General features: G+C 36.8%; 1 protein-coding gene across 1 annotated transcript in view; it reads left to right on the forward strand.

Annotated features, from left to right (window-relative positions):
* Positions 1-27,165, forward strand: part of LOC127659840 (glypican-6-like) — a 59,328-nt gene that overhangs the window by 13,988 nt on the left and 18,175 nt on the right. Inside the window, exon 2 of the mRNA XM_052149793.1 lies at positions 22,078-22,236. Within this exon, the coding sequence (XP_052005753.1) occupies positions 22,078-22,236 (159 nt within the window). The remainder of the gene's footprint in view (positions 1-22,077; positions 22,237-27,165) is intronic.

Genomic DNA, 27,165 nt, shown 5'->3' on the forward strand with positions numbered 1-27,165 from the left:
TAATAAAGTCTTTGGAAAGAGTGTAAGGTGCCTTGTTTATATGATGTGTGTCTGGGCAGACAGGCAGTTGAAGTACTCCCTCTGGCTCTCTCACAGGCCTTGATCAATTTAACTGATGAGGTGATGGGACCTCTTAAAACAGTCATCAAAAACAAATGCCTTGACTCCAGTCCCACCTCTAGCTCTGGCATTTCAAATGACTTTTGAAAACCAAATTATGACTGTTCACTTTGCCACAAGTCATTCAAGCAGCCACTGGTTTAAAAATTTTAAGGTGGGGTGAAGTCGTAGTGATAGTTTCAGAGTAACGATATGGCCTCATTTGATCTGCTTTCAGTCTTTGAGTATAGAAAATCCTCTTATTGGTTGCTTTTGATTTTTTGACATACCTGTCCATATATTATTAGAGATTGGTAAGATGTCTATTTCAAAAGCATAGTAAGTTTTGCCTGGTGTAGGTTTACTACCCCTACAATAGCTTATTGCTGCCTCTTTCTCCACCAACTTCACGGCTATCCAGTTTCCTAAGCCCAACAGGTATATCAGCATCATTGTTGCTATGTTGTAGCTTTGAGGACTTGGAAACATGATCTTTGGCCTGACCTCATCTTGCCAATGGGCCCCTCTCTTGGTCTCTTTCTCTAAACCATCCCCTACCCTTTTACTCTTTCTGACAGACCACTTGCATATTACCTCAATGCTTGTCCATCAGATTCGACATCTGGTTGATTTCATCCACTCTTAGATGTTGGTTATAAATATTGTGAGAACAGCTCAGGCTTCTGCTGGAATGCTTTGACCGAGGGGGATAAGATGTAGCATTCTTGTGTTAAAACCTTTCATATGCTAAAGGTTATGGAGAAGTGGATTTTCCAGTCTGATCTCATTCAAATACGTAGCTATTTGTACGATGTCTAACATCTTAATGTACATGTTTGTACATTTATATACACTAAAACATACAATATGGACATTAGAAAGCATGTGAAACGTAAACGTTTTCACATATTTACAGCTTTAGAAACGTAAAATATTTGCAAATCCATTACAAATATATTTGAATACACAAATCGATTATAAATATATGTATATTTCTACTGTTTTATAGATATTTTAGATCCCTTAACCCTAACCCAATCCCAATCTCTAAGCATAACCATATTTCAACAATGTGTAACAAGTAGATTAAGGTATAGCAATACTTTTTGTTAAAATATAGTAATTTATATACATTTTACTGTCACTAATCCCACACCTACTCCTAAACCAAACCATAACAATTTATTACATTTAACAGAAGATACTTTTAATCACAATAATTTATTCCGAAAAATAGCTAAATTCAGCCCAAAAGTAGTCCAAAGGGTGATGCGCTGCATCCGCATCCAATAGCATTGTGTGAGGTGGAGAGTAGAATTTAAATGATGAATTGCTGTAAATCTTCTCCTGATGTACTCATAATGCATTGTAATTTCCCATTCAAACATATACATTACAGAATACGGCATATCGCAAACAGTCGTAAGACACTTGAGAGCCAATGAGCATACGATTCAGTCGTAATGCTTGAGGCAGCAGTTTTTGAATTTTTAAAACGAAACCAAGGAATGTTGATGGTTACAGCGGGCGTGACGGCACTGTGGCGGATGGAGATGGAGATCATTGAATTTGAGTCTGTTCATCACAGAAAGCAGTCTGAAGATTTTGGATTATAACTAGAAAATTAATGGATTAATTTAATTGTTGTTTTGTGGTGTTTTTTGTGGTTTATTTTGCAGTACTTTTTGTCATATTCTGAAAACTTTTGTGTCCCATGGCAAACAATATAAAATAAATTGTTGAATAAATTATTAAACGATTACAGAGTTTTTATTGATTTTATCATTTTAAAATGTATTCTTGGTTAAAGTGATATAATCCTTTAAAACGTAGTGTAGGGTGGCAGAAATCACACAGAACTGAATGAAACCATTAAAATGTCATATAAGGTCAACTGCATTAATTAAATGTGATGGCATTTAACTAATCTCATTAATTATAAATGAAATGTAATTTACTGATTAATTCTATGAATTATTCAATATTAAGCAATTCAAACAGTACACATAAATATTTGTACATTTCTATAGGTGTTAATACATAAAATTAGGACGTTTCAATTCTCTCAATACATCAGTATTGTACGTTTCGTTGTCCATGCAAACATAAAAGAACATACGTTTGCTATAACCCAACCTTATGTAAAAATACATATGAATTCTCATGAGATCACGTTGGATTTTCAGAGCCAGGAAGAATAAGTGTAAAGATGTAAGGGGATCTAGACTTGGAGAGCAATATACTGCGTGCATCTGTGGGTTTGGTGGTAACAGGCTTACGGTGGGCTTGCAAATTTCCAAACAAGACATGCTTTGACCCAAATATACCCTCACTTCCTCCCCTTTTGAACCTCTGGTTGTTTCTGTGGACCTTCTAAGGGCATGTTTATACATAAAGAGCTCTCTATATAGCCTTACTTAGTTCTTTGCTATATGAGAGTGTATGGAAGAGATAGGAGGATATATATACAGAAAGATAAAGAGTTTAGCAGGAAATCTGTCTTTGCTAAGGATTTGCATTCTCTTACTCTGGCTAAACGCAAACCTGTAAAATTACACAAGCTTTACTTTGTGGTTTGAATATGGGAAAACATGACTAACTAGGTTATGGATTACTAATAGGTTTGTGTGCTCTATATTCACTCATCAATTGTTTGTAAGCAATTAACAGCCAGTCAGTGTTACATACAAGCAGAAATATTTGTAATGTTTATCCACTTGCAGTGGAGCTTTTGAATAGGATCGTGCAGTGAAAGCACACCAATGCTTTGTTGTTTTTGTCACATAGCAACTAATCTCAAGCTCCTACATTCTTTTATTCCATTTTATCCACCTTTTTCCTAAAGTGCTCCACGAATAGTTTAGTTTTTAATTTTCATATTATTAGCAGATAATGTAATGCTTAAGGTATTGCATTTGTAAAAATGGTCCAAAAAAAAAACATGCCGATATTTCACACTGTACAGATGACCGTTTTTTTTTATTTTTATAGCAATGCAGGACTCCATGGAGCAGGAGCCATTGGCTCCTAAACTGAAACATTAAGGAGCCAAATGGCTGTTTTTAGTCACCAGAATTGTTCTATTTAGATAGACAGCTGATAACCCATTTATCTGAGGTTTAATAAACAGAATAATTTGTTGAGAAGATAAGTTTGCATTCCCTTTTGTCTCAAATGTTCACACCTCTTTCATAATTTATACAAATAAAAGAGATAAGTTTTTTATTTAGTACTGCAGAATCTACATTACAGATAATTGCATAAAGTATAGAATGCCTATAGTAGTGTGTTGCCATCAATGAATATTTGCACCTTGTGTAATAGTTGTGTCCCTCAATTGTCAAAAGTGTCAAAAGCTTGATCTCTCTCTCTCTCTCTCTCTCTCTCTCTCTCTCTCTCTCTCTCTCTCTCCCATCCATCCATCCATTTTACTTTTTTTTTTTTAAACATTGCCTTAGTCTTTCTTTATGAATACCAGATGGCCCAGACACAGAGACTACAAAAGTGCAAATTGAAAGAAATTCCAGATGCAGTTTATTGTGCTACTCCAATCCCAATCAATAATTACCAGAAGAAGAAAAAAGAAGTGGTACACAATACTGGACTTTTCATTATAAAGAAGCCCGAAATACACTTAGGACTCTTATTTTGAAATGTCTGCACTCCCAAATGTAAGGACACTGACGGCTGATTCGCTGAGAAAGAAAATTTTATCGAAACTGCTAAACTGAGCTCCTGATTCTTGAAAAAATCCTGGTTCAAAAGAGTAATTTGTTCACAACTCTCATGCTGCTGTCATGTTGCGTGCAGTGCAGCAAACTCGTCAGAGACAGAACAGGTGAAAAACAGAGCGAGACACTGGTTGTGCGTGCTCTAAAGATGGATTAAATAATTCACTAGATGATATCTGACGAAACCGCATATGAACGCTCACAACCAGACTGATGCCAATGTCGACTAGATGTTCAATTGTCGCGATTTTAATAATTTTTGGTCACATTTGCGACCAGATTTGTTGCAGTCTGGAGCCCTGCGATGGTTAGTTACGTTGATATCATGAATTATTCTTAGTTGTTATGACAACGGCACAAGTTGTGCCTGAAATTCAATCTTGCACCATACCATGTAACACTTAAATGGTTGTTCTCCAATGGATCGCTAGTTTTGGCAAATTTTACTTGGCGTCTCAAGACCGGAAATTCAAAAGAGGCAATTAGAATCATCACGCCGGCGCCCAGTGGTTGCTCAGGAAAACTGTGGAAAATTAGGAAATAGAAGGAAAGATGTGCTTGGGTGTGGGAAGCAAGTTTTTATTAGGCCTACAGTACATGTGCGTCATGTGTTTACCTCTGTGTCTTTTCTTACTGCAGAGCTTTGGTTTGTTTTTAAGCAATGGCTTAGGGATTGTTACTGTTCAGGGGTAAAATTTTGTTTCCTGTAATCACTCTTTGGGAGTGGAGTGTTTGTGACTTATTGCCCAGGGCACTGAATGAATATTTTAGGTAATGTATGTGTTGTCACTGCTCAGCCAGGCCTGCAATTTCTCACGTTGGATATTCCTACCCCCCTGCTAACCTCACCTCTGTCATCCACTTCCTATCTATTTGAGTCTTTATGTATACATGCACAAAGATGTAAATTTGTTAAACATACTATTTCTTTCATTATACCATCAAAGTAAATGCTGTAATCCATTTTCATTTCTCTTTCATGTGTTTTCCTCTTTCCTCCTTGCCGCCTTTTTCCTCATAGGTTAATAAATGATGCATTCCAGGCTGTCAGTGTCTCTGCTTGTATACTGGCTCAATGTAATTAGTCTCTTGTTATATCTCTGAGTGGAGGTATTGGTTGGGGGAGTGTAATTGCTTCCAACTGAACTTTGGTAAATTTCAGTCAGTGCATCTACGCCTTCACTGTGTACCTTTAACTTCGTACAAGAATTAATCCACTGCATTCTCTGATGTTTTGCCCAAAGACCAGGGTTCTATACTAATAAAAAATGTGTTGGGGTAGTTGTGCTCCTAATTGTAAAATTGTAAGGGCACATTCAAAAAGGTGCAGTCAGAGGTCATTTTTTTAAAGAATAAAGTAATATTCTGGATTCCAAACAAGTTCAGCTCAATCAACAGCATTATTGGCAAAAAGTCAACTACCACAAAAATAAATTGACTCGTCCCTCAAAAAAAAGCAGCAGCAAAAATCGAGGTTACAGTGAGGCACTTACAATAGAAGTGAATGGGGGTCAATTTTATGGGGTTTCAGTGCAGACATTTTAATTTAATAATATATTAAAAGCACTTGCATTCTTTCTTCTGTTAAAAGTTGTTATCTGAGCTTTTAAGTTGTTTAAATTGTTGTTTTTTGGGGATTTCAAGGTTTACAGTGTTGTCATCATGGCAATAAACTTATATCCAATTTTACAAATTTACACGAATAAGGTTAGTAAGTCTGATAACCTATTTTTCGTTTATCACACTATAATCATGGTTACATGCATATTGTTTGTCTTGTGGATATACTTTTAAAACAGTGAATATTTTAACGTTACAGATTGGCCCCATTCGATACCACTGTAAATGCCCACTGTAACCCAGATTTGTTTTCTTTCTTTTTTTTTTAAAGAAAAGGAGGGACAAGTTGTTTTTTTTTTGTTTTGTTTTTTGGTTGTAATCAACATTGCTTATATTTAACCCAGAATATTCCATTAAAGTGTCATATTACAACATACATATGCAAAAGCAGGCTTTAAGAATTTCAACAGAATTCAGAAACGAAAGATTCTTGATACATGAAAAAGGACACCTGATAAACCTTTTTCAAAAAAAATTCAGTTAACTTTACAGGCAGCACCAAACAGTCCTGACTGATCATCTTTATGAGCATTTAATAAACTTAAAATATATTGATAACATTTTACTTGCATTTGCCATTAACAAGATTTGAATTGCTAATTCTTAACAGATTAGTAGTTCAGCAACATTCAAATGTATGAAATCAAACTTTCAAGAATTTGTTAGTATTAGCACTATTCCGTTTTTTTCCCCCATCTGCTAAGCGTTGTACATGAAAGTGTAAAAAATATTTTTTCTATGACATGATCAAACTACCTCACAATTGTATTGAAGATGCGTACAGTGTCCGTCCGAAAACCTGCACTGAACTCACTTCTTTGACCATTACGCTGCATCTCGCCGTTTTTCTCAATCTTGCGCATGAACCAATAAGAGTGAGGAAATGCTGGTAATCATGTGACAGTAGAAAAAGAGCGCTTTAAATGCAAAAACCTACAGCACTACTTTTAAAACTATATTGCATACAAGGTTTGATCCATTGGAATGTTTTTATTCATATGCTACAATGTCCTGTAAACTCGTAAGTTCTGGTGGTAGATCAGCTTTCACTTGAACTGGTACGGCCAAATAATTTTTTCTATTCGCATGCAGTAATTTTCACTTGCAAGTGCGAGTGAAATGCTCCCACTGTAGTGCCCTGAAGATATACCAATTATAGAAATGTTGGCAGATCCCGAGAGTTTGTACTGTTTTGCCAGTTTTTAAACTAAAATGTTGTTTACACTAGGCTAAATGATGTGATTCTTATGCAATCAGGCATCAAAGCATTTTACAGTACAGCAGGTGGAAAACTGTGTTGAAAAAACTTCAAATATGGCATTAAAAATACAGACTGACTTGGCTGATTTATTATTTTTTTTAAATATTATCTGCTTAAAATATCACATTAATCAGACTGATACTACTAATAATTTTTTTTTAAATTTATAACCAATACAATAACTTAATGGTTTTTATGGTTTGGCCAGTATTAGAAATATATTCTATGTTGCCTGTTTAAATGTACATATAGCATAATGCACAGTACAAAAAATGCATAACTGTTTAATACTTTTAAAATCTTGGATCAAAGGAGATTTTTTTTTTGTTGAATTGGAAAAAATGTCTAATTATCTTCTAATATAATATGTTTTCCATATTGGCCTAATCAGATGATTAAAAATGTATGAACAATACCGATGTATGCTTCCTTAGATTCGCCCATCATATCTGACCCTGTAGCTTGCATGAAATGCTTTACACTCCAATGTTCATGTAAGGGTTTTATAAGTAATGAAAAACAGGGATCCCTTGATTCTTCTGTTAAACTCCAAACATGCCATCTCATGACTTTTAATGTGTCTGTGAAAGTGCCAGTCTAAGTTAAATGATTTACAATGAGGTGACCTGGGAATTGGTGTAGGCAGGGAGCTTTTGTGAGTGGAGACAAAGCCGGAGACGGCACTCTGGTGAGGGAGAGAGAGACAGACACGGAGTGAGAGGCCGGAGCAATGTTGTGGAATCACCCCAGGGACTTTCGGGTAAATGTTCATGGATGGCAGCCTTTTGGAATGCTTACCAGTGGGGAGTTTTAATTGGCTAGAGGCCCTGCTCTGGTTTAGCAACCCGAGATTTACTGGTACAAAAAGGATGCGAGCTTTGGGACATCGCTTGAGTGTGTAAACACACACACACGAGTCTAACATATGTGTGTCTCAATGCTGCAGTTTCTGCGGATTTACTTTGTATTAAGGCTCCCTGCCCACCCGGCATCATACTTTACATCTGGTTTGTGTTTTGAAGCGTCTCTGTGCTTGCCCTTGTGCCTTAGTGCACATCGAAAACCACGAGGGGCGGCATGGTTTAACTACAATGCTCTTTCCCTAGTTAATGATCACACAACTGTCTAGACTCATAAGCCTGTTATTAAGAGTCAAGTGCTACAGCTCTGTGGTATACAGCCGGAATCTTGACTTTTGACAAAAACAATTGTATTGCTTTTAATGATTTTTAATTTTTTTTGCACCTTTATTTCCTCTTCATTAATCTGTGTGCCATGTGAAAATATAATGTTGATGGTTTGGTGTTTTGACAGCTGTGTTTGAGTGAGATTTTAGTCCCCAATTTATTTAAGGAAGCGTCATTTCACTGCCATTTTGTTTAAACTAATTCTCCTCAGCTGAAATTTCTAATCTCTGAATAGGGGTGTAAATCAGAAGTTTTATCACAATACGATCTTGAATCGATTCTCTTAGCTTGCGATCTGATATTTGCCAGTACTTCGAAAGTCAGCCACGATACGTTTTGATTCAGGGGCCTGTGATTGATATTCCGATATTTTGTGCCTATTATGTGCACAATCAATTAATTATTATTTTTTGCCTTCAAATGCAACCAAAATATAATTTGATTATTTTATTCAGCTCTCTGTATACACATTGGGACATCCACAACAAAATATGGTACTCGATGTTGGAAAAAAAATTATACAGAAAATAATATAAAAAATAAAGTCTCACACACAAGTGATCATCACTCGTTTAATGACAGCAACATTTTCAGTTTAGTCCAAATATGACTTATTTCCAACTGTCTGTGCTATCCATGGTTTTCTTGGCTAATGAAAAATTCTGTTACAGTTAACTGAGATAAATGTTAGTAAGTCTGTTGATGTGTAGCTGTGTAAAGTCTTATAACTGATGCTAGAGCTGAACAGGTGTTTCTCTTTCTCTCATTAGTGCTGTTCAGAGTGTCGGCGTTGTCAAGGTGTTTCACATGGATGAACTTCTCCATGGTACTTTAAAATAGCATATTCTCATGTAAAATTCAAATGGGTAGCATGCGCAACGACATCGATGGAAGCCCGAATTAATTGCTCATGTGTGCCGCTCTGCATTTGTCATGAAAGCTCACATTTTAAAGAGTACCCGGTGGTGCGCTCGCACTGATCCTGTCACTGGAACTCTCATTTCACTGGAAGCCCGGTTGACGCACGCCACATGGATAGCAAAGCACAATTTGGCTTCAAAGACATCCGTGTCCCACATGAAAAGCATATTAAGTGCTCAAATTAATGTAATAAGGTTGCTTCATCGCCTGATGGAAATGCGTATGGACGTGGCTGACATGAGTTTTAAAATAAAGGTACATCTTAAAAAAATAGCTATCGATATTTACGCATTTTATCTATAACATTTGGATCGTTGGTCACTGGATTAATGCATCGACCCAGATAGATGGCTCATTACACCCCTATCTCTGAACCCTTCAAAGTTAACCTTAAGTGCTTATTTTGTATGATTTGAATGGAGAGCTTGGGAAGAAGTGGATTCTAACATTTCAGTGGGTCTTTTTTTCTGTGATTTATGTACATTTAGATTACACAGATGTACCAAGTAGCACTGTCTATAACTGCTGTATGAGCTTTCTATTGAAATAAACAGTTACATTTTACCTGCCGTTGACCCTTCCAAGTTCTGGACTCAGTTACTAGAGTTACTTCTATAATAATCATTAATTCATTCTTGTTAAAGGGTTAGTTCACCCCAAAAAATTATCCCATAAGTTACTCACCCTCAAGCAATCCTAGGTGTAAATGACTTTCTTCTTTCAGCCAAACACAATCAGAGTTATATTAAAAAATATCCTGTCTCTTCCAAGCTTTATAATGAGAGTGTATGGTACCTTAGATTTTGAACCCCAAGAAAGCGCATCCATCCATCAAAAAAGTAATCCATTTTGGATTACTCAATTTGTAATCAAAAAGTTTTTATATCTATTAATTTTGAGGATTGTACCTGAGAAACAAATGAAAATCTGCCCATGTAACCTCCAGAAAATGAGTTTATGCACTCACCGGCCACAAAAGCAGAATAATCCATTGAATGCTCCACATTATAAACTCGACATTTATTAATTCACACAGAAAACATTTGTACTCATGTGTTTATATCTTTTAATTTTGAGGATTGTACCTGAGAAACAAATTAAATCTGCCCATGTAACCTCCAGAAAATGATTTTATGCAGTGTTTCAGCAGTAATCACAAACGACTGTAATTGGTGCATCCAGAAAAGTGCTGAGAAAAGGAACCAGTGCCACATGACAATGCCAAAAGACAAAATTACTAAAAAGTTAAAGTATCCTTTATTAAAATTGCTCAAATGTCTAGATTATAGATTAGTGGTAGGGACATGATGAACGTGTCCTTGGTAACAGTACAATTTTATTACGATAAAACCTGGCTCACTGTAGTAAACCCTTAACAGTTTCCCTTACCTAAGAGAAGTGGCTAAGGGATTATATGCAACACCATCAAGTCATTCTCTTAGTTAAGGGGAAATAACACCTTAAGTGTTAGACTTGAGGGAAAAACTTAAGGTGCTTTATGCAACTGGACACAAAAAATCAGTTACTCGAAGGGCTCTTTTAACTTGGGCCAGAAAGCAATCAGTTATTGACACCCTTAACCTAAACCTGTAGTACTGTTAGGAATTTAAATAGATATTTTTGCACAGCGGTGATTTGGCACAGCCCAAAATGTCATGTTTATTTACATCCACATTATTTATGTCCACTTACCAGACAGTGCTGTAGTTTTCATCACCAAAAGGGATGTCTAATCATATATCAAATCATATATCACTCATGCAATGATATCGCTCATTAATCCAGATTAAATGGCAAAAGGATTGGCACTTATTCCAGGCCTGGCATGATATGTGACCACAATGACAGGAACAGCCAGATGTAAACCGCTACATTTTTATGGAAAATGCCCAGCTTGGTATTGGCAGTGTGACCTGTGAACGTGTTATCAGAGGATTACAGAGTAGTAGGCACACTGTAAAAAAGAATCGAACGTAAAAATTAAACGAAACATGAAGCAGTAAGTTTTTTAGGTTCTCTCAACAACATTAGAATAATTGTAACATTGCTTTGTTTAGTCAATGTGAATATGTTCGTTCACTAAATGCAAAAATTCTTGTTGAGAGAACTACTAATTTCTAATTCAGCCAATGAGTGAACTTTCGTTTTGTCATCATTTAAAGCACTTTTATATGACGTTACCAGCAAACTTTGCCTATGAAGAGAGAGGTATGTCTTGCGAGGCAAGGCGGTATGAACAATTGTTTGATGTAGACACACAATAGACCTCAATCCTTAACGCACAAACCTCAATAATGGTGAAAATCAACAAACCTCTTTAATTTAAATGATGAGCTCCAAACCTCACCACACAACTATTAACTAACAGTGCCACCAGTGCCAACAACAAAAGCATAAATAAAGCAAACGGCAAAGAACAAGCCTAAAACACTAACCACATAATGTATTCATGTTGCTATGCATGCTGGGAACTCACACATCAGAAATGCATGAAATTGTCATTCAGACAACTCTGTTTGACTAGTTGGGACAACGTTTGGGGGGATTATTGTTGGTCTAACATGTGTTTAATTTACATTTTGTGTTTCTGTGACTCAAAAACCCCCATACGCTGGATAAAATGCAATTACATTTTTTACAGAATTTTTCATACAAATATGTTTTTAGATCTTACAATAATAAAGAAAATAAAACGCACACAACTGGTACGCCAAAATTTCCGGAATGGTGCACAGAGATGGGGAGGGTGGCGGCTTTTGAAGAGCTGTCATTGGGAAGATGGGGAAACTTGTCGTGAAATGGGGCAATTATTTTGAGTTTTTGGAGAGCTCTTGGTGTTGGGCGTGGAGAGAGTAGTATAGTTTTGGTTGAGTATGACTATTATTAAATTTAGATTACATGAAATTACACAGTCATTTTCAAGCACATGAATTCGGAGGCTTCTTCAAATTCAAGTTCTGGTGATATAAAAATGACACCATACATTGAGTATGTAAAGGCTCATATCATTAAATCTGATAAATGTTGCATGACAATGTGGCCTGCATGTAAGTGCTTCCTTACAGAGGCCTGTTTTTCTCAGAGCTGCACACCTAAGTGCCATAAAACAACCTCCTTGACATCCAACATTTTATTTAGTGATCGTACACCACCGCCAACTTTTGCTGTCATTTCCATTTAGCGATCCTACATCTATTGCAAGCATCATTGTGCTGGCAATAGTGTTGTAAACTTGTTATGGCAGTGTTTGAGATATACTGGTTTGGATTTTGAGAGAAAGAGATAGTAATTCCCCTCTTTATTACCTCCATATGAGCAGTTGCTCTCTAATAATGGGTTCCTGTTACAGTTGTCCTGTTTGAATGCCTTCCCATTGCAGTGGGAACCACAATGAAAACCTGAGCAGTCGAAACTTTACCTTCTGTACAAGTCTATTAATTGAGAGTGCCAGATGTTTCCTCATGAGCAAGATGGCAGTTGTGGCCTCTCGATCTCATTGAGTCAACCAGAATTATTTGGATTTTTCTAAGTATAAATCTAACTTGGGTTAAAAAATAAATTCCAACGGTTTTAATGCAGATGAGACTTCGTCTTTGGCAGTTTTAAAATTACAAAATTATGTTCACTGTTCCCATGTGATACCTAAAAAGCACATTATACAACAGTTAGTTCAGGTTCTCTATTTTGATTGGACAAATTGGTAAGCGGCATTCCAAGAGTGATATTTCTTACAATAGCAATGGGACGCTTCACTGTTTGATCATGTACTGTATTTTAATCTGTGTTGCTTTGCAACAAACAACAGTTAATGCTGCTTTGTCTTCTTTTGGAACTTTTTTGTTGGAAGAGCAATAATTAAGATAACTGGCCATATTGTGTCTGACTGAATATGAACGTTTATAGAACTATAAATGCATTATCAAACTTGCAATCGTGCTTTTGTGCCTTCCAAATATTCAGTGCTCTTGTGATTTTGCTTAAGTAATTCTAATAGATGTAGGTTCTGTAATTTTTATAAATGCTTCGAGGCAATGTGTGATGTTTTGCTGACATGAGCAAGGCTCATGTCTGTCCCGGCTATACAGGAGATAGAATTGGGAAAATATCGTCCTGGGACAGTCTGAAAGCTCTCTTTCCTCCACCCTGTCCAAAGATGGCCTCAGGCCACACAGAGAGAGAAAGAGGAGGGCTGGGATGGAAAAAGATCTATCTTCAAGCAGATGGTGTGAAGGCAGAAGACTGCATCAACAGAGATATTTTGGAAAAGGGAACCATGTAATAGAAAATATATGATTTAGAATTCAAATATCTATCTGTCTCAAATGCCTTTGCTCAGTTTCACGCAACCTCTTATCCCATTAAACTGCTCTCATCTCGAAAGGAAATGGCAATGTATGAATGTCTCTTCCAGAAGGAGAGGGTGTACTCATTAAATGCTCATTCCACAAAGGTTTTGAGCAATACTCATTTGGAGATTTTTTTTCCCCAAGGATTTTTGTTTTATTGCCATCTGTAAGTTACATTAGCCAAAGCAACACAACTGATTTAGTTATGTCATGTTGTCTCGTACCCCAGAACACAGTATACTTGTTGAGTCAAAATGGGGGTGGGTGCCAGGGAAAAAGTTCCTTTTGAAATAGTGGTTTGCCTTGGTGGTAATTTCAGTTTGCTTAAAGGAATAGTTCACCAAAAAATTTTAATTGCTCATAATTTACTCACCCTCAGGCCTTCCAATATGTATCCGAGTTTCATTCTTCATCAAAACAGAATTAAAGATTTTTAGGATTTCATTTCAGGTCTCCTCCTTTAAACAATGCAAGTGAATGTACTCTCAATTTTTCAAATTTTCAAAATCTAAAATTTTTTGACAGTCCAAAATGCATATTTAGGGTGCATCAAAATAATCCACATGACTCCATTTTTGGGTGAACTATTCCTTTAAGGTAAAGGTGGGCAGGGTTTTGTGACTCCACACCATGTTGTTTAGCACTTATATTTGGTTAGTTTTCATAGGAAAAAGGCCCACAACTCACTACGCAATTACGTAAAAACAGACTCTTCTAGCTATGCTCAATTTTATGTGTTGATTTGTTCTGTAACGTGTCAAAATGCAATCCAAAACAAGGCAAGTATATGTTGCATTCTTAAAGTTACCACGAGGGGTGCTATAACAAGCGTTACCTCAAACTGTCTTTTCTGGTCAGTTTTCTGTCAACTACTGTCATGGCGGAACAACAATTTGGAGAGAATTTTGCTGTTGTTTTGTTTCATTTAAGACCCTCTTCCACACTGAAACAGCATTTTCCTGTTACTTTGGGAAATGCTCTACATAACTGCCAACTTTGGAAAATAATGAAACTTTAATGTGTTTGTTAAACTGATAGTTGTAGATAGCTACCTAAAAAATAATGCATTTGGTTTAACTGCACAGAATATGAAAGTAACTGATCGCCTCAGAGTATAAAACCTCCTAAAGGCTTCATATAGAGGTTTGTTAAGGACACTTTAATGCAAGAACACATTTTATGTACAACAGAAATGTGTTGGCCAAGCATTTGCATAGAGAATGTTTCTGGCCTAAAAACTCTCACATGAGTGTGTGCAACATGATATAGAGTCTATATAGAGTTTTTATTATTTTTGAAAGTATCCCTTCTCTGAGAGGTTACATGTCTCTCTTGTGATTTTTTTTTTTTTTTTTTTTTAAATGTTGTCAACTATTAATCTCACTTCACAGATCTTCAATGATTTTGAGTGGAAAAAGTATTTCAGCCATGTAGTGGCTCTATAATTCATTTTCTTTTTAATCCTTTCTCTATGTTATGGAAAAAAGGGGCTGGGAAATGGTTTTCTCTGAAATGTGAGTTTATTTTTCAAACATTAAAAGATGATCTGTCACACCATATATCCAGCTGATATCCATTTGGTTGTAAGGGCAAGTGATAGCTGTAAGCGGAATGGATGGTGTTGATGACACTTATGCTGGCATATGAAAGTTGCCGCATGTGTCTTATGCAGACAACAGGGAAGCAGCATGTTGATGTGGTGGCCGAAGCGATTTATAGTGACTGGCGGCCTGAAATAATCCCCCTGAGAATTTATGACTTCTGACTCAGAGGGTGTGTGTGTGTGTGTGTGTGTGTGTGTGGTAGGTCTACTGGTCAGTCCCTACCAGGGTCACAGTGCCATGGCCTCTCTCAGAGGAGTGGTTGTTAACCTTTGACTCTGGCGGTTAAGACTGCTGGCTAGCGGCATTGGGGTTATGGGGGATGAAGTCTGTCTGGGACCGGGGACACATCATGGTTGGGGAAGAGGGAGAGAGGGGCAAGGGGGGGTTTCAGGACTAATCTGGGTTTTGTCCACAGGGCATTTTCCATCCCCTCATCCACCAGCAAAACAGAATGTTCTTAGGCCTTAAGAACAGCAACAGGAAGTAACTTATTTGAGACGGCTATAACAAATCCCTTCTGAAGATTTATAGTGAGGGGGTTCACTCCTCAGGATCATATGTAAATGGAAATATATTTTAACAACCTCTCTCCAGCTGCATAAAAACCATATGGCTTTGAACAAGTAATTGATTTAAATATGAATTGTCAACTCTAGTGAGAGTGGGCAATGGTACGGAGTTACTATTTCTATGAATATAATATATTCTTTTTAAATGTAAAAATGTACATATTTAGAATGTATTTATATAGAATGGAACAAAATATAACCACTGTCTGTAAATGGTTGTTAGTGTCAAAATTAGTGTTTGTACCACTTCTTAAAAGGTTATGTGTCTAATTGTTCCTATGTACTTTTGTTTATCCCAGTGCAAAATATAGACAACTCAGTGTTTCCCCTAGGATTTTTTTCAGTAGCGGTGCTGTTGTGCTCTCTTCCATAAGCCCGTAATGCTGGATCTTTATTTACGCATATCGGTGGAGCTTAAAACGATCTTACAATCATTACAGATGTGATATTCATGTTCGGCTTGTCGTGTGTGTTTATTGGGGACTTTTGACACTTGGAAGGCTCTGGGGTAAAATGTACTAAAACATCTGAAAATTTACAACAATCTCACCTAAATCTCACAGGGTTTCTTCTCTTAATTCTTGCCTCATGTTTTTTTTTTTTCTTTACATTTACATTTATGCATTTGGCAGACGCTTTATCCAAAGCGACTTACAGTGCAATTATTACAGTGACAAACCCCCCCAGAGCAACCTGGAGTTAAGTACCTTGCTCAAGGACACAATGGTGGTGGCTGTGGGGTTAGAACCTGTGACCAAAGCATTTACATTTTTATGCATTTGGCAGACGCTTTTATCCAAAGCAACTTACAGTGCAATTATTACAGGGACAATCCCCCTGGAACAACCTTTAAAAGTATATAGCCTAATTATGTGCCGAATTAAATGTATGTTGTTCTTCTTGGCAGATGCCTTTAACAAATATTTTAATTGGTAATTACATTTCTGTTATCATTACTTAAGTCTGTTTGAATTTCTCTCTGTTAGTGTTGAACCCAAAAGGAGATGTTGGGCAGAACGTTAGTTTCAGTCACTATGCACTGTCACTGCATTTTGTTCTCCATACAATGAAAGTGAATGGTAACTGAAACTAACAGTCTCCCTAACTACTATCACTTTAAGAGTACCAGTCAGTACTCAACAGTTATATAAAAAATTGCAATTTAATGTTGACAAAATGCATTGAAAATTTTATTTTTACATACTTATTAAAATGAACTGATTCACATGGCAGAGAATATGCCTGTATACATCAGATGGAGCTCTTTAGAGATGGAGATTTAAGAGTTTCTCTTCACCCTGCAGTAGGTTTTCTTTACTTTGAGTAGTTCTGGTAGCATTTTACATAAATCATTTTTGCTGTTTCTCCCTTACTTGTCAAATGTGGTTTTTTGTGACTCTGTGAGGTAATGCTACTGTATACAGGTGTTGAAACTATATCGCTCCAACATCCTGCGCTTGCAACTCTGTCAACTTTGCTTTCTTGATTATAAACCGGAGCGATAGATTTGTCGCATCGCTCGCTTAGAGACGCGTTGCAATGACATTCACATGTCGAATCTTAAGTTCATTATTATGCGACTTCCTCACGCTCGCTTACACTAACCTCAACAAGCGCTCAATGAGCTGCTGCATGAGAGAGGGTGAGAAAGAGGGATGTGAAAGAGCTGATTTACTCGTGCAGAATCTGGAATGACATTTTGATACAAACACAACATTATTGATTTGATCTGTTCATCTGTATGGATTGGTTTACCAATTCTTATCTACATGTTAAAGTGAATAAAGGTGCAGGAAATTCCCCACAATATGAACGTGGAACATAAGTGATTGATACAATTTGTGCGCAATGACACAATCCCATGCCGAACAGTGGTGCCTGCAGCTGTACTTCCATACGCACTGTGCGTACCATGAGCGATCCGACTGATCTCTGAAACATTTACACTCAGAATATTGAATCCGTCATGAAGTGTGTCCCGTATTTCTGTTGGCTGTTTAAAAGAACTAGCAATGCCCAATTTGCAAATGAATAATTCTTTTGAAAGGTTATTTTCTGTGAATTGGCTAAACGGGCTTGCAAAATGGTCTGAATCGATTTGTGATTCAGTATGCTACAATTAGTTCAGATCGCTCTCTCACTGAATCATTTGGAGCAGTTTCTCACAGTAAAATAGTGTCAGGATATTTACGAACACAGAACAAACAGTGCTGGATAAAGTGGACGTTTACTGTCAACTGAAACATAAGGCTGTCTTTCTGAGAGGTAACTTTGAGAAACTTAATCTAGGGCTGTGCCATTTGAACCAAGGGGCTGTTCAAACCGAACATGTTTTTGCATCAGCTCGTGCAGTTTTTTAAAATAATTTTCCATGTAAACATTCGCTAGATGGATGTCTTTTGACAACTGCATCACGTTTCACTGTGTTTTTAGCATCTTTTACTGGAGCGCTGCATTTTTAGATGTCGTGTCAAGTTAAAAAGCAAAACTTGTCTCAAGACACCTGCGTTCTTTGTGGTGCATTTTCATTTTTTAGCACGAGAAAGTGTTTGTTCTGAATGCTAACTGAAAGAAATCCTTTGGCCAATTGTTACATGAATGATACTCATACTCGAGAAAATACAAAAAATGCATCTCTCAAAGTCAACAGAATTGAATGCTTTGGTGTTGTTTTTGCAACAAAAAAAATGAAATATATATCCAGGGAGAGCATGCCCCTAGACCTCCTTAGATATAAGGTTGTATTAGCCAGATTTTTGTGCGTACCCTCAGATGAAATCCTGCAGGCTCTCCTGCGTGGGTATCCCGATTTTCAGTTGCAGATCACACTCCCATTGGACTGCTATATGGTGATGTCACTGAGATCTTGCATGTATTTTGTTATGAGATAGGGCCCCTTTTATTTCATACCAGCCATATTCAAATTAGGGATGCACCGATACCACTTTCTCTTCCGATATCAGAAATCTCAGTATCGGACGATACCGATCCCAAGACGCTTCCAGTGTTGTTTTTTCTTATACAGTTTAGAATATCTGTACATTATTGTGTGGAACTTATTGGGAGTACTCTTTAATATGTAAAGAAACACAAATCTCTAATGACACATTATTTCAATATAGCTTATTAAGAAACACTTTATCATTAACTAGTATACTGGATAATGTAGCAGCACAATTAATAGTAATTCCAGTCTTCAGTAGAAAAAAATAACCCTTTTTATTTTTGCCTTTTTTTTAATTTTTTTTTTTTACTTTTTTTCTTTTTATAAATGTTTCATAATTGTATCTTGACTTTTGTATCTTGTATTTTTGTTCAATCTAGCTGTAAGACATCAGTTCACTTCATTCACACAGTTTTTTTTTTTGGAACACATTCAAATTAAATATTGTTATAAATTGTAACAAATACTAATGATGACAATAATAATGATAATAAATTGTTATTAATATTATTATTATTATTATTGACTTTTAATTTTAAATACAACAGTAATATTTTTAAATAGTGCACTTTTTAAACCCTCATGCTTTTATTTTGACATTCTGAACTCTCCAGGAAGTCCTGTATGTGTCGGTGTTTGTAGGCAAGTTCACAGTAGTTTAATTAGCTTCTTATTCATATTCTGGTAAAATGCACCTCCTGTGCTATTCAAATGTATAAGTGAACCAAACTATTGAACATCAACATCTGAGATTCTGTTCTTGAGTAGCGCTCAAATGTTGCGCACCGCTGTGAAGGCTAAAAATAACCACGAGTGCATCAACAGCATGTGCGTTAGTTTGTGTCAACAGAGCAGCACCATTCACTAACTTGTTGGCGCGGCGCATAGTATATATTTACTTATTTAAACACAGCCTTTTGTGATTCATAGAGCTATCGCACATCTTTAAGTGGCTTTGAATAGAATGAGCAAGTCATATGAACTACTTTAATGGTGTTTTTATGGTTCTTGTATGTAATTTTTGGAGCTTGACAGTAACTAACACACAGTATCGGATTTGGATCGGGCTCGTCGGACCGATACCCGATCCGTCTATATCTTCAGTATCAGAGCTGATACCGATCCAGGTATCAGATCGGTACATCTCTAAATTAAATGCACGCAGTGTAAAAAGCGCTCAGCTGACTAGGGCTGGCAAACGTTATGTTGTGGAGAGAATATTAAGGAAACATGTAAAATCTCAGCAACAGCACTCATAATTTAGCAGCGGCGGTGCGCCACTACTGAATGCATATAGGAAAAACCCTTAACTGTGTTAACACAGTGAGGCTGTGAAGCAGAAATGGAACCTTTAAAGTTTACGAATATGTAAACGCTAACATAGGCTGCATCTTTGTTGAACTTGAACAACTTGACTCCTATTAAATCAATTTTTGATTAAGAATGGCTTTTTTCCTCTGTTTTGATTTGATAGTTTATGGGCTGTACTAAAATCGTGAAAAGTTCGGAGGTGTTTCTATCTGCCATTGCAATTTGCTTTAACAATTTTTCCATTTCTGGTGTTTTTGCTTGAATATTTGCTTTGCAGGTTAAGTTCTCTCTTTCCAAATGACCATTTACAAAGAGCTGTGTGTTGTCCTGAGACATGATGTGCAGGTCTTGTATGTACCTGATGCCAAGTATGTGAAAGTGAGTGAGTGATTTGGATGGGGTAGCAGTGGAGTTGAGGGGTACAGCTGGTCTGTGGCAACAGCAAGGTGCTGCTGTTGGAAGATTTGAACCAGAACATTTGAAAAACATTTTGTTTTTAATCACAGAAAATTGTGCAATTTAATTAGTTAAAAAATGTATCAATTCGCAGTCCTTGTTTTTAGTAAAATTTTTAGTTTATTGTTTATTTTGGTTTATATGTATTTACTTATTTAGATATGTTTTTTTGTAGATTAGTTTGGTTTTTAGCTTTTAGTGTATAGCTTAGTTTTTAGTTTGATAAAGTTTTTAGAAACATGGCAGTGCAATCACATTACTTGATTTGTTTAGCATTTTTAACCCATTTGAACTGACTCTTACAAGATTATCATTCAAGTTATTCTTGCAATGTACACTTTATTACGAAAAGCCAAATGTTTGTTTGCTAGACAAAATAAAACTCATGTAAATTAACGGATATAAGAATAGAACAGAATAGAAGCAGTCAGATATCTGTGTAGTTGTTATAAAATAGATTTTTACATTTTTTTATTTATGTCATGCAGAATTGATTGAATGAGGTTGACACCTCAGGCAATCCTGGTGTGAACAGGCAGGCAGTCCCATCATAAACACCCATGTTTTTAAAAAGCAGGGCACTGTCATTCACCGTGCATACCCTCCCTTACATTACACATGGTTTTGTGTAAAACAAACCCTGGCAATGAACTGTGACAATTCCTCTTGGATGTTTTGTGGTGATGGTGATTATTTGCAAACTCACAACAGCTTGTTGCTTTGCTTCCACACCAATTTTTTCAGCAGATCCCTTTATGCAGATACAAGCTATGTCACAGATATCTGTGTGCACTATACCTGTGTGGCACACTGAGCAGTACGCAAGGTTACACCAAGTTTGTGATCTCTCCGAAGAACGTGCTGTCCAGCTTCCTCCTTCAAATGAAATTCTTCCTTTTCACAGAATTATTATGAAAGACATAGAGCTAAACGTATAGCCACCTTGAGCTTTGAAATTGCCCTCTGAGTGCAGGGATTTCTTGTCTGAGTGTAGAGTACTATCCAAGGTGGACAGTCTCTCTGCATGGCAGCATGAGTAGCCAAACCGCCCGTAGGAGTCCAGTCCACTGAAAAGACCCTTGTTTTCTCCTGAATTCCAAAATCCGCAATAAAAAAAGAAAGAAAAACAAAACATTATTGCAGCTGCGACTTCGCAGTCTGCCCAGCTCACACTCCCGATGTTAATGTGAGGCCTTGTTTAATCTGACCACTCACTTTCCATCTGTGCTGTTCAATTGTAGACCGCGGAGCAGATTTGTTTTCTGATGGGGCAAATCATGAAGAACACCTGACAGACACCCCCCCACCACCCCCCCCCCCCTTTAGTGGTCCAAACTACATACTGCATAAGTACAAAATAATACTATTTTTGAAACTTGTATTCACTTATGTAAATGTTTGTTTTGTTGATATGCTACACTTTGGGCATTTACCAAATGGCATTTTTATGCCACTTGAAGTGTCGTTCCAAACAAAAGTAAGAAAGCAAATGTTTTCACAAAGGGCCCTTTTACAAGACTTTTAGTAAAGGGTAAATTCAAACTGTAGTGCCACGCTATCTTCAGAGTGCCCACATTAAGACCTTTGTCCTTTTGTAGTGAGTAGGGTATTGGGATGGTCACTTTCGATTGGAATTCATCCGTTTTTATATATAAAAAAAAAGTAAAAGAGTCAGATGTTAATTGATAATTTGTAAGTGTATTTGACCGATTCATTGACTCAAAAGAATCATTTGATTGAGAGACAGACTTCATTGGTCGCTTGTTTTGACACATTGAATGTGCCAGCGAAGACAATGCAATGACACATTGTCAATTTAATGTATTGTTTTATGATACCCAGTCACATTTGATTCATACTGCAAACTCTTGTGTACAATACATTTTTGTACAATGCTGTAGATTGTTCTGCTCTGTGTTTGATTTGTATCGGAAATGAGTTTGACGTTTTTAGCTAGTGGGCCGCCAACATCTAGACCTAATAAATTTGAAGAACGAATAATTAAATAAAATGCTCTCACTCTTGCAGGAGCCCATCTGAAAGTGTGTCCTCAAGGTTTCTCCTGCTGTACTCTGGAGATGGAGGAGAAGTTGAGTCAGCAGAGCCGTACGGACCTGAAAGCCCCCGTCCATCAGCTCAGCTCCAACCTGCAGAGCACCTTCACCCAAAGACACAGTCACTTTGACCGTAAGTACACACCTCTTACAGACACCGTTACATGCAAATCTATCCAATCAGAATACTTTGTGTTTGTTGATGCAGTCCTTTGTGAGCATTCGTTTGCATGAGAATAAGTTCTTCGATAGTAATGCTGCCTTATATTAAAGGGAGAGTTCACTCAAAAATGAAAATTCTGGTATTATTTACTCACCCGAATGTAATTCCAAAATTGTATGCTTTTCACCCTGAAACACAAAGGGAGAATTAAAGAATTATCACATCTTTCTAAGATGTGTGCAAGGACAGATTAGTTATCATGGGCACTTAAAATATCATACAAGTATTTCTTAAGACTTGTATTTTAATTCTTCTGAAAACATACAATAGCTTTGTGTGGTCTCACAAACTGTGGTGCAGGTTTGACATGACAATGGGTTTCAAGAAATGTAAAAACCAGTGGCATTTGATGTCATTGGCATTTAACCTTGCGTCACTGCTTGCATTGCAATCTGCTCATCAGTTAAACTATTGTATGAAGAGCATGGCTACAGAAATTATTTCCAAAAAAAATGTAACCCATTGACAATTTTGCATTTGCTCAGAAATATGTGATTTTAAATCTGAGGAACGATCATTTCATCCAAACAGCTGTTTTTCCTAAAAAAAAAAAAAATGTTTTGTGTGTGAATGAACAGGGTTTGCATTGCAAGAACTAAAACTTTACTCTTATATTTTGGAACCCCATTTGAATATTATTTATTAATTCCCAGTCAAGTTTATTATAATAGGATACTGCGTTATTACTATTATTATTTTGTGGGTTTCTTTCATACAGTAGCCATACATTTCTGTCATATTTTCATGTTCATATGTTAAATGTATGATCAAGTGTTCATCCTGAGCCCTGTGATAACAATCGGCTGACTGTACGTTATCCTGCTTATTACACAGCTCCTAAACAAATAAGTAAATGCATGGACTTAAAATGTTGATTTGCATTTAAATTATAAATATGTGAAGAAATAATTAGCTGAACAGCTGAATTCCACCTCCGGTTTGCCTCTTCTGTTGGTGTTTATTTTGTAAATAATGAATATCTGACTTCTCATTATCTTGCATATTACAAGACTACTTGCCAAATAAATAAGTAGACATGAAACATTGATTTGAGTTTAAATTATTTTATTAGCTTACTTATAGTGTTCGCACAGTGATCTAAGAAGCAGGAAAGATGGCTCGTAATACTCTGATGACCAGTCTGATACGTGGATGTGCAGTTGTTACTCAGAAATATCAGACCGCTTGATGAAGCCAATGACTACTCAGAATCGAGCATTCAGAGAGCCGTGTAATAAAAAGCGATAATATCATTAATATTACATATATTGCCCAGCCGTAATCATATAGCTTCATATGACTTGGAATATAGTGGACAAGTCTAAATACTTTTATAGTGCTTTTATGTCCTTTTAGGACCTTGCCATCCCTTAGTGTAGAAATAATTATTCTCTTTTTGGGTTAAACAAAAAAAGAACTGCATTTAGTTTTGGAATGACATAAGGGTCAGTAAATAATGACAGAATTTTTGGGTGAACTATTCCTTTATCAGATCCACTGCACTGCTATAGTCTCAATCGCAGAAGGCTGTTTGTTTGACAGACACCCCCACCTGCCAACACACTGCCTCTAGAGACCCACAGTCTATACATCCATCTCTCCACCTGTCCCTCAATATCCCACAGTCATCTGCAACACACACACATACATACTCTCAGGCTTGCAGACAGACCACCCACACACACAGAGAGAGAGAGAAGCCAGGTTTCCTCTCTGCAGTGCATGTGGCAGTGAATATCAGGCAGGGAGAGAAGGATCTGGTTTCCCCAGTGCAGGGCTGAGGGATGCATGGGAACATGCATCGACTCTGCTGACTCATTCAGGAGGGGAAAACCCAGCAGATGCACTACGCCAGCTATCACATGGCATGGTTTACAATGCATGTTTTATGTGTTCCTTTCCCTTGGTGTAATTTCATAAAAGTGTGTCAAACAGAGAAAATTGAGATAAGCTATAGGAACCTGGTCACATGCATATGGATTCGTCCAGCTTTAGTGTTGTATCTTGAGTTCATCAGGGCTAAATGGCTCTTTATCTTTAATGCAGGCAAAAATCTTTGTTATAGTGAGGCAAGTGAGGAAGTGCTTTTATACAATTAGAAGCTACACATTTCTGACTTCAAACCCTCTATGAATTGGCCCCATTCACTTCCATTGTATGTGCTTCACTGTAACCCAGATTGTTTGTTTATTTATTTATTTGTAAGAAAATGATTTTTGTGTCTCAACATTATGCCGCAAATGCTGTCAATTGAACTTTTCTTGTATTATACCTGTAATATGACTTTAAGGAAACCGTGTATAGTTTGTCTTAAGGAGACCCTGTATTATTACACTGTTTTTCAAGTTTGGACATGATTTTTGGGAGGTGTTTACATATGATGCGTTCTTGCGTTCAAAAACAGCTAGACGGAGTGCAACAGAATTCAGGGATCTCAATGATTTTTGAAAGTTTAACTATTTTTAATTTTATGCAGCATCTTAAAAACATAGAGTATTAAAAAAAACTACTTTTATCTAATAGCCCAAAGCACAGTGAACTTTTTTTTTTAGATATAATAGCCGTTTCAAAACAAATCTAGATAGACCAGTCAACCTGAGACGTAGCCGTTCGTTGGATGACTAGTCAGACATCGTGATCAATCCCTAGTAAAAACAAGCCAGGACTGTAACAAACCATAGCCTATGAGATGAAACTGTGAGCTGGTGAATAGACGAATGATGGTCCAGAGAAGGAAGAATAAATTAAGTGCTTATGGCACATCTCCCTCCATCCTGTAGCTCCTAGGTAATTCATCATCCATCCACATTTGGCCACAGTTATTTCAAAATTAGACTAATGTTAACTCTCATGTGGCTTGAGCTTTTTTTCTTCTGGCAGAAGGGCCAAGTGGTTTTAAATGGACTCAACAAAGTCAGTTTTCTGGCAAGTTCTGCAAAAGTGAGAGATGTGATGTTCAGCATTGTTTGATTCATACTCTTGAATGATGTACATGTAACATCTGATGATGTGAGTTTTTGTGGGGTGGAAGGGAAGAGTCATAGAGGTGATTGGTTGCAGGGGACATTAATTAGAGTGAATGTTAACGATGAGGTCGTTCTCAGGATTGGGTGTTTGTGTGTGTGTGTGAGTGAATGTAAAAAGAAAGTGAGACTTCAGGGAGTTAATGGTAACAGGGTTGGTGTGTATTGCAGCCAGATGTGAGCAGGAATGTGACGTGTCGGAATGCGTCGGTGGCCAGATCGCTCCCGCCTCCTCCCCTGCTCTTTTTCTCTTTTGCCTTTTGTCCCTGTTCTCCCCCCTTTCTCTCTGCCATCATTCTGTTATTCCTTTCATTTCTCCTCAAGCTCCAGGTTCTCTGGTCTTTTGAACTCTTACCGTGGGAATACGCTCTGAATCGCTAGTCTGCGTAAAAAGTGCACTAGACCCTGGCATGTGACTTAATGAGCTAAACTGCTTTAAAATACCAGTAGCTTTTATACTTTCAAACAAAGACACTCTGAATACATTCTTTTATTTATTCACAAGTATTTTATTCTCCTTAGAAATGTCTAAGGTGTAAATGAGATGCTTGGGTCTCTTTAAAAGTTTAGAAGTGGTTTTTCGCCACATAAGAAAGAAGGGATGTGCAAAACTATATTTTCAAAATGTACTAGCCAGTGGGTTGCCTCAATGACTAGTCAACATTGTAGTTAAAGGTATGTTCCATGTTCAGTGCAAGTTAAGCTCAATTGACTGCATTTTTGGCATAATGTTGATTACCGCAAAAATAAAATTTCACTCATCTCTCGTTTATTTAAAAAAAATAAAAATAAAAAAAATATATATATATATATATATATAAACAGCTGTTACAGTAAGGAAATGACAGTGGAAGTGAATGGGGCCAGTCAATAAACACAACTCTCGGTTTCAAACTAAATAAAAACAAGACATAAACATTATATGTGTGAACATGATTTTAGGTTAATAAAATCACTTGCTAACCTTATCAGTGTAAAGTTATATCCAATCGCAAGCATTTCAGATAACAACATCTGAGTTTTAGCAAAAGTTATGATGGAAATGAGACATAAGTGCACTTTATACAGTAATACGGGCCATTTGCCAGATAGCGTGAATGTTTCTCCGCTTCGATATGGAATGTTCTTTTGTGCCATACTGTCAATTATCTGCAATTCATGGCACAGTACAAGTCAAATAAAAGAATGTCAAAATTTTCACAAATAATGCATTTTCCTTGGTGGCCATCTGGATGAAATGGCCCTTTTAATGGCTTGACCTCGTTTGCTTTGAGAGCACAGGTGATGTGAGACAGGTTTTAATGGTATGCATCAGTGAGTGGTGCTTCTGACTCACAAGAGATAACCAGAAGAAAAGTTGAGCTTGCAAATGATCATATCAGTACCACTCTAAAGCAAGCAGTGTTCTGTAATTTTATGTCAGGAGGATTTTTTTGTATCTTTTTTTTTATAGATAAAAATCCTGATAGTAATCCTAATTTTTACAAAATGTATTCTCTGATTACATTGTTTTTATGTAACTGTAATGGATTCCATTTATAAAAAAAATGTCCCCTTAAGTAATGACGTTACAAGTTTTTAGTGACTCCCCAAGCCTGTGTATGTGTGATTTTGTGTGTGATAAAATCTAGGCATGATCAGTTGATCACAGATTTAAGACAGATCGGTGACTGGTCAATTGGTGCATCCCTAGTTTGCATAAGACACGTTCAAAAAAATGTTAGATGATGTGTAATGGAATGGAGCAGAATTGTGTTTACTTTTAGTGTTTTCTAAAAGTTGAACTGTATTTAACTCCACATGGTGTCTTAAAAAT

Source organism: Xyrauchen texanus, chromosome 19 (assembly GCF_025860055.1).
Source record: "Xyrauchen texanus isolate HMW12.3.18 chromosome 19, RBS_HiC_50CHRs, whole genome shotgun sequence".
NCBI lineage: Eukaryota > Metazoa > Chordata > Actinopteri > Cypriniformes > Catostomidae > Xyrauchen > Xyrauchen texanus.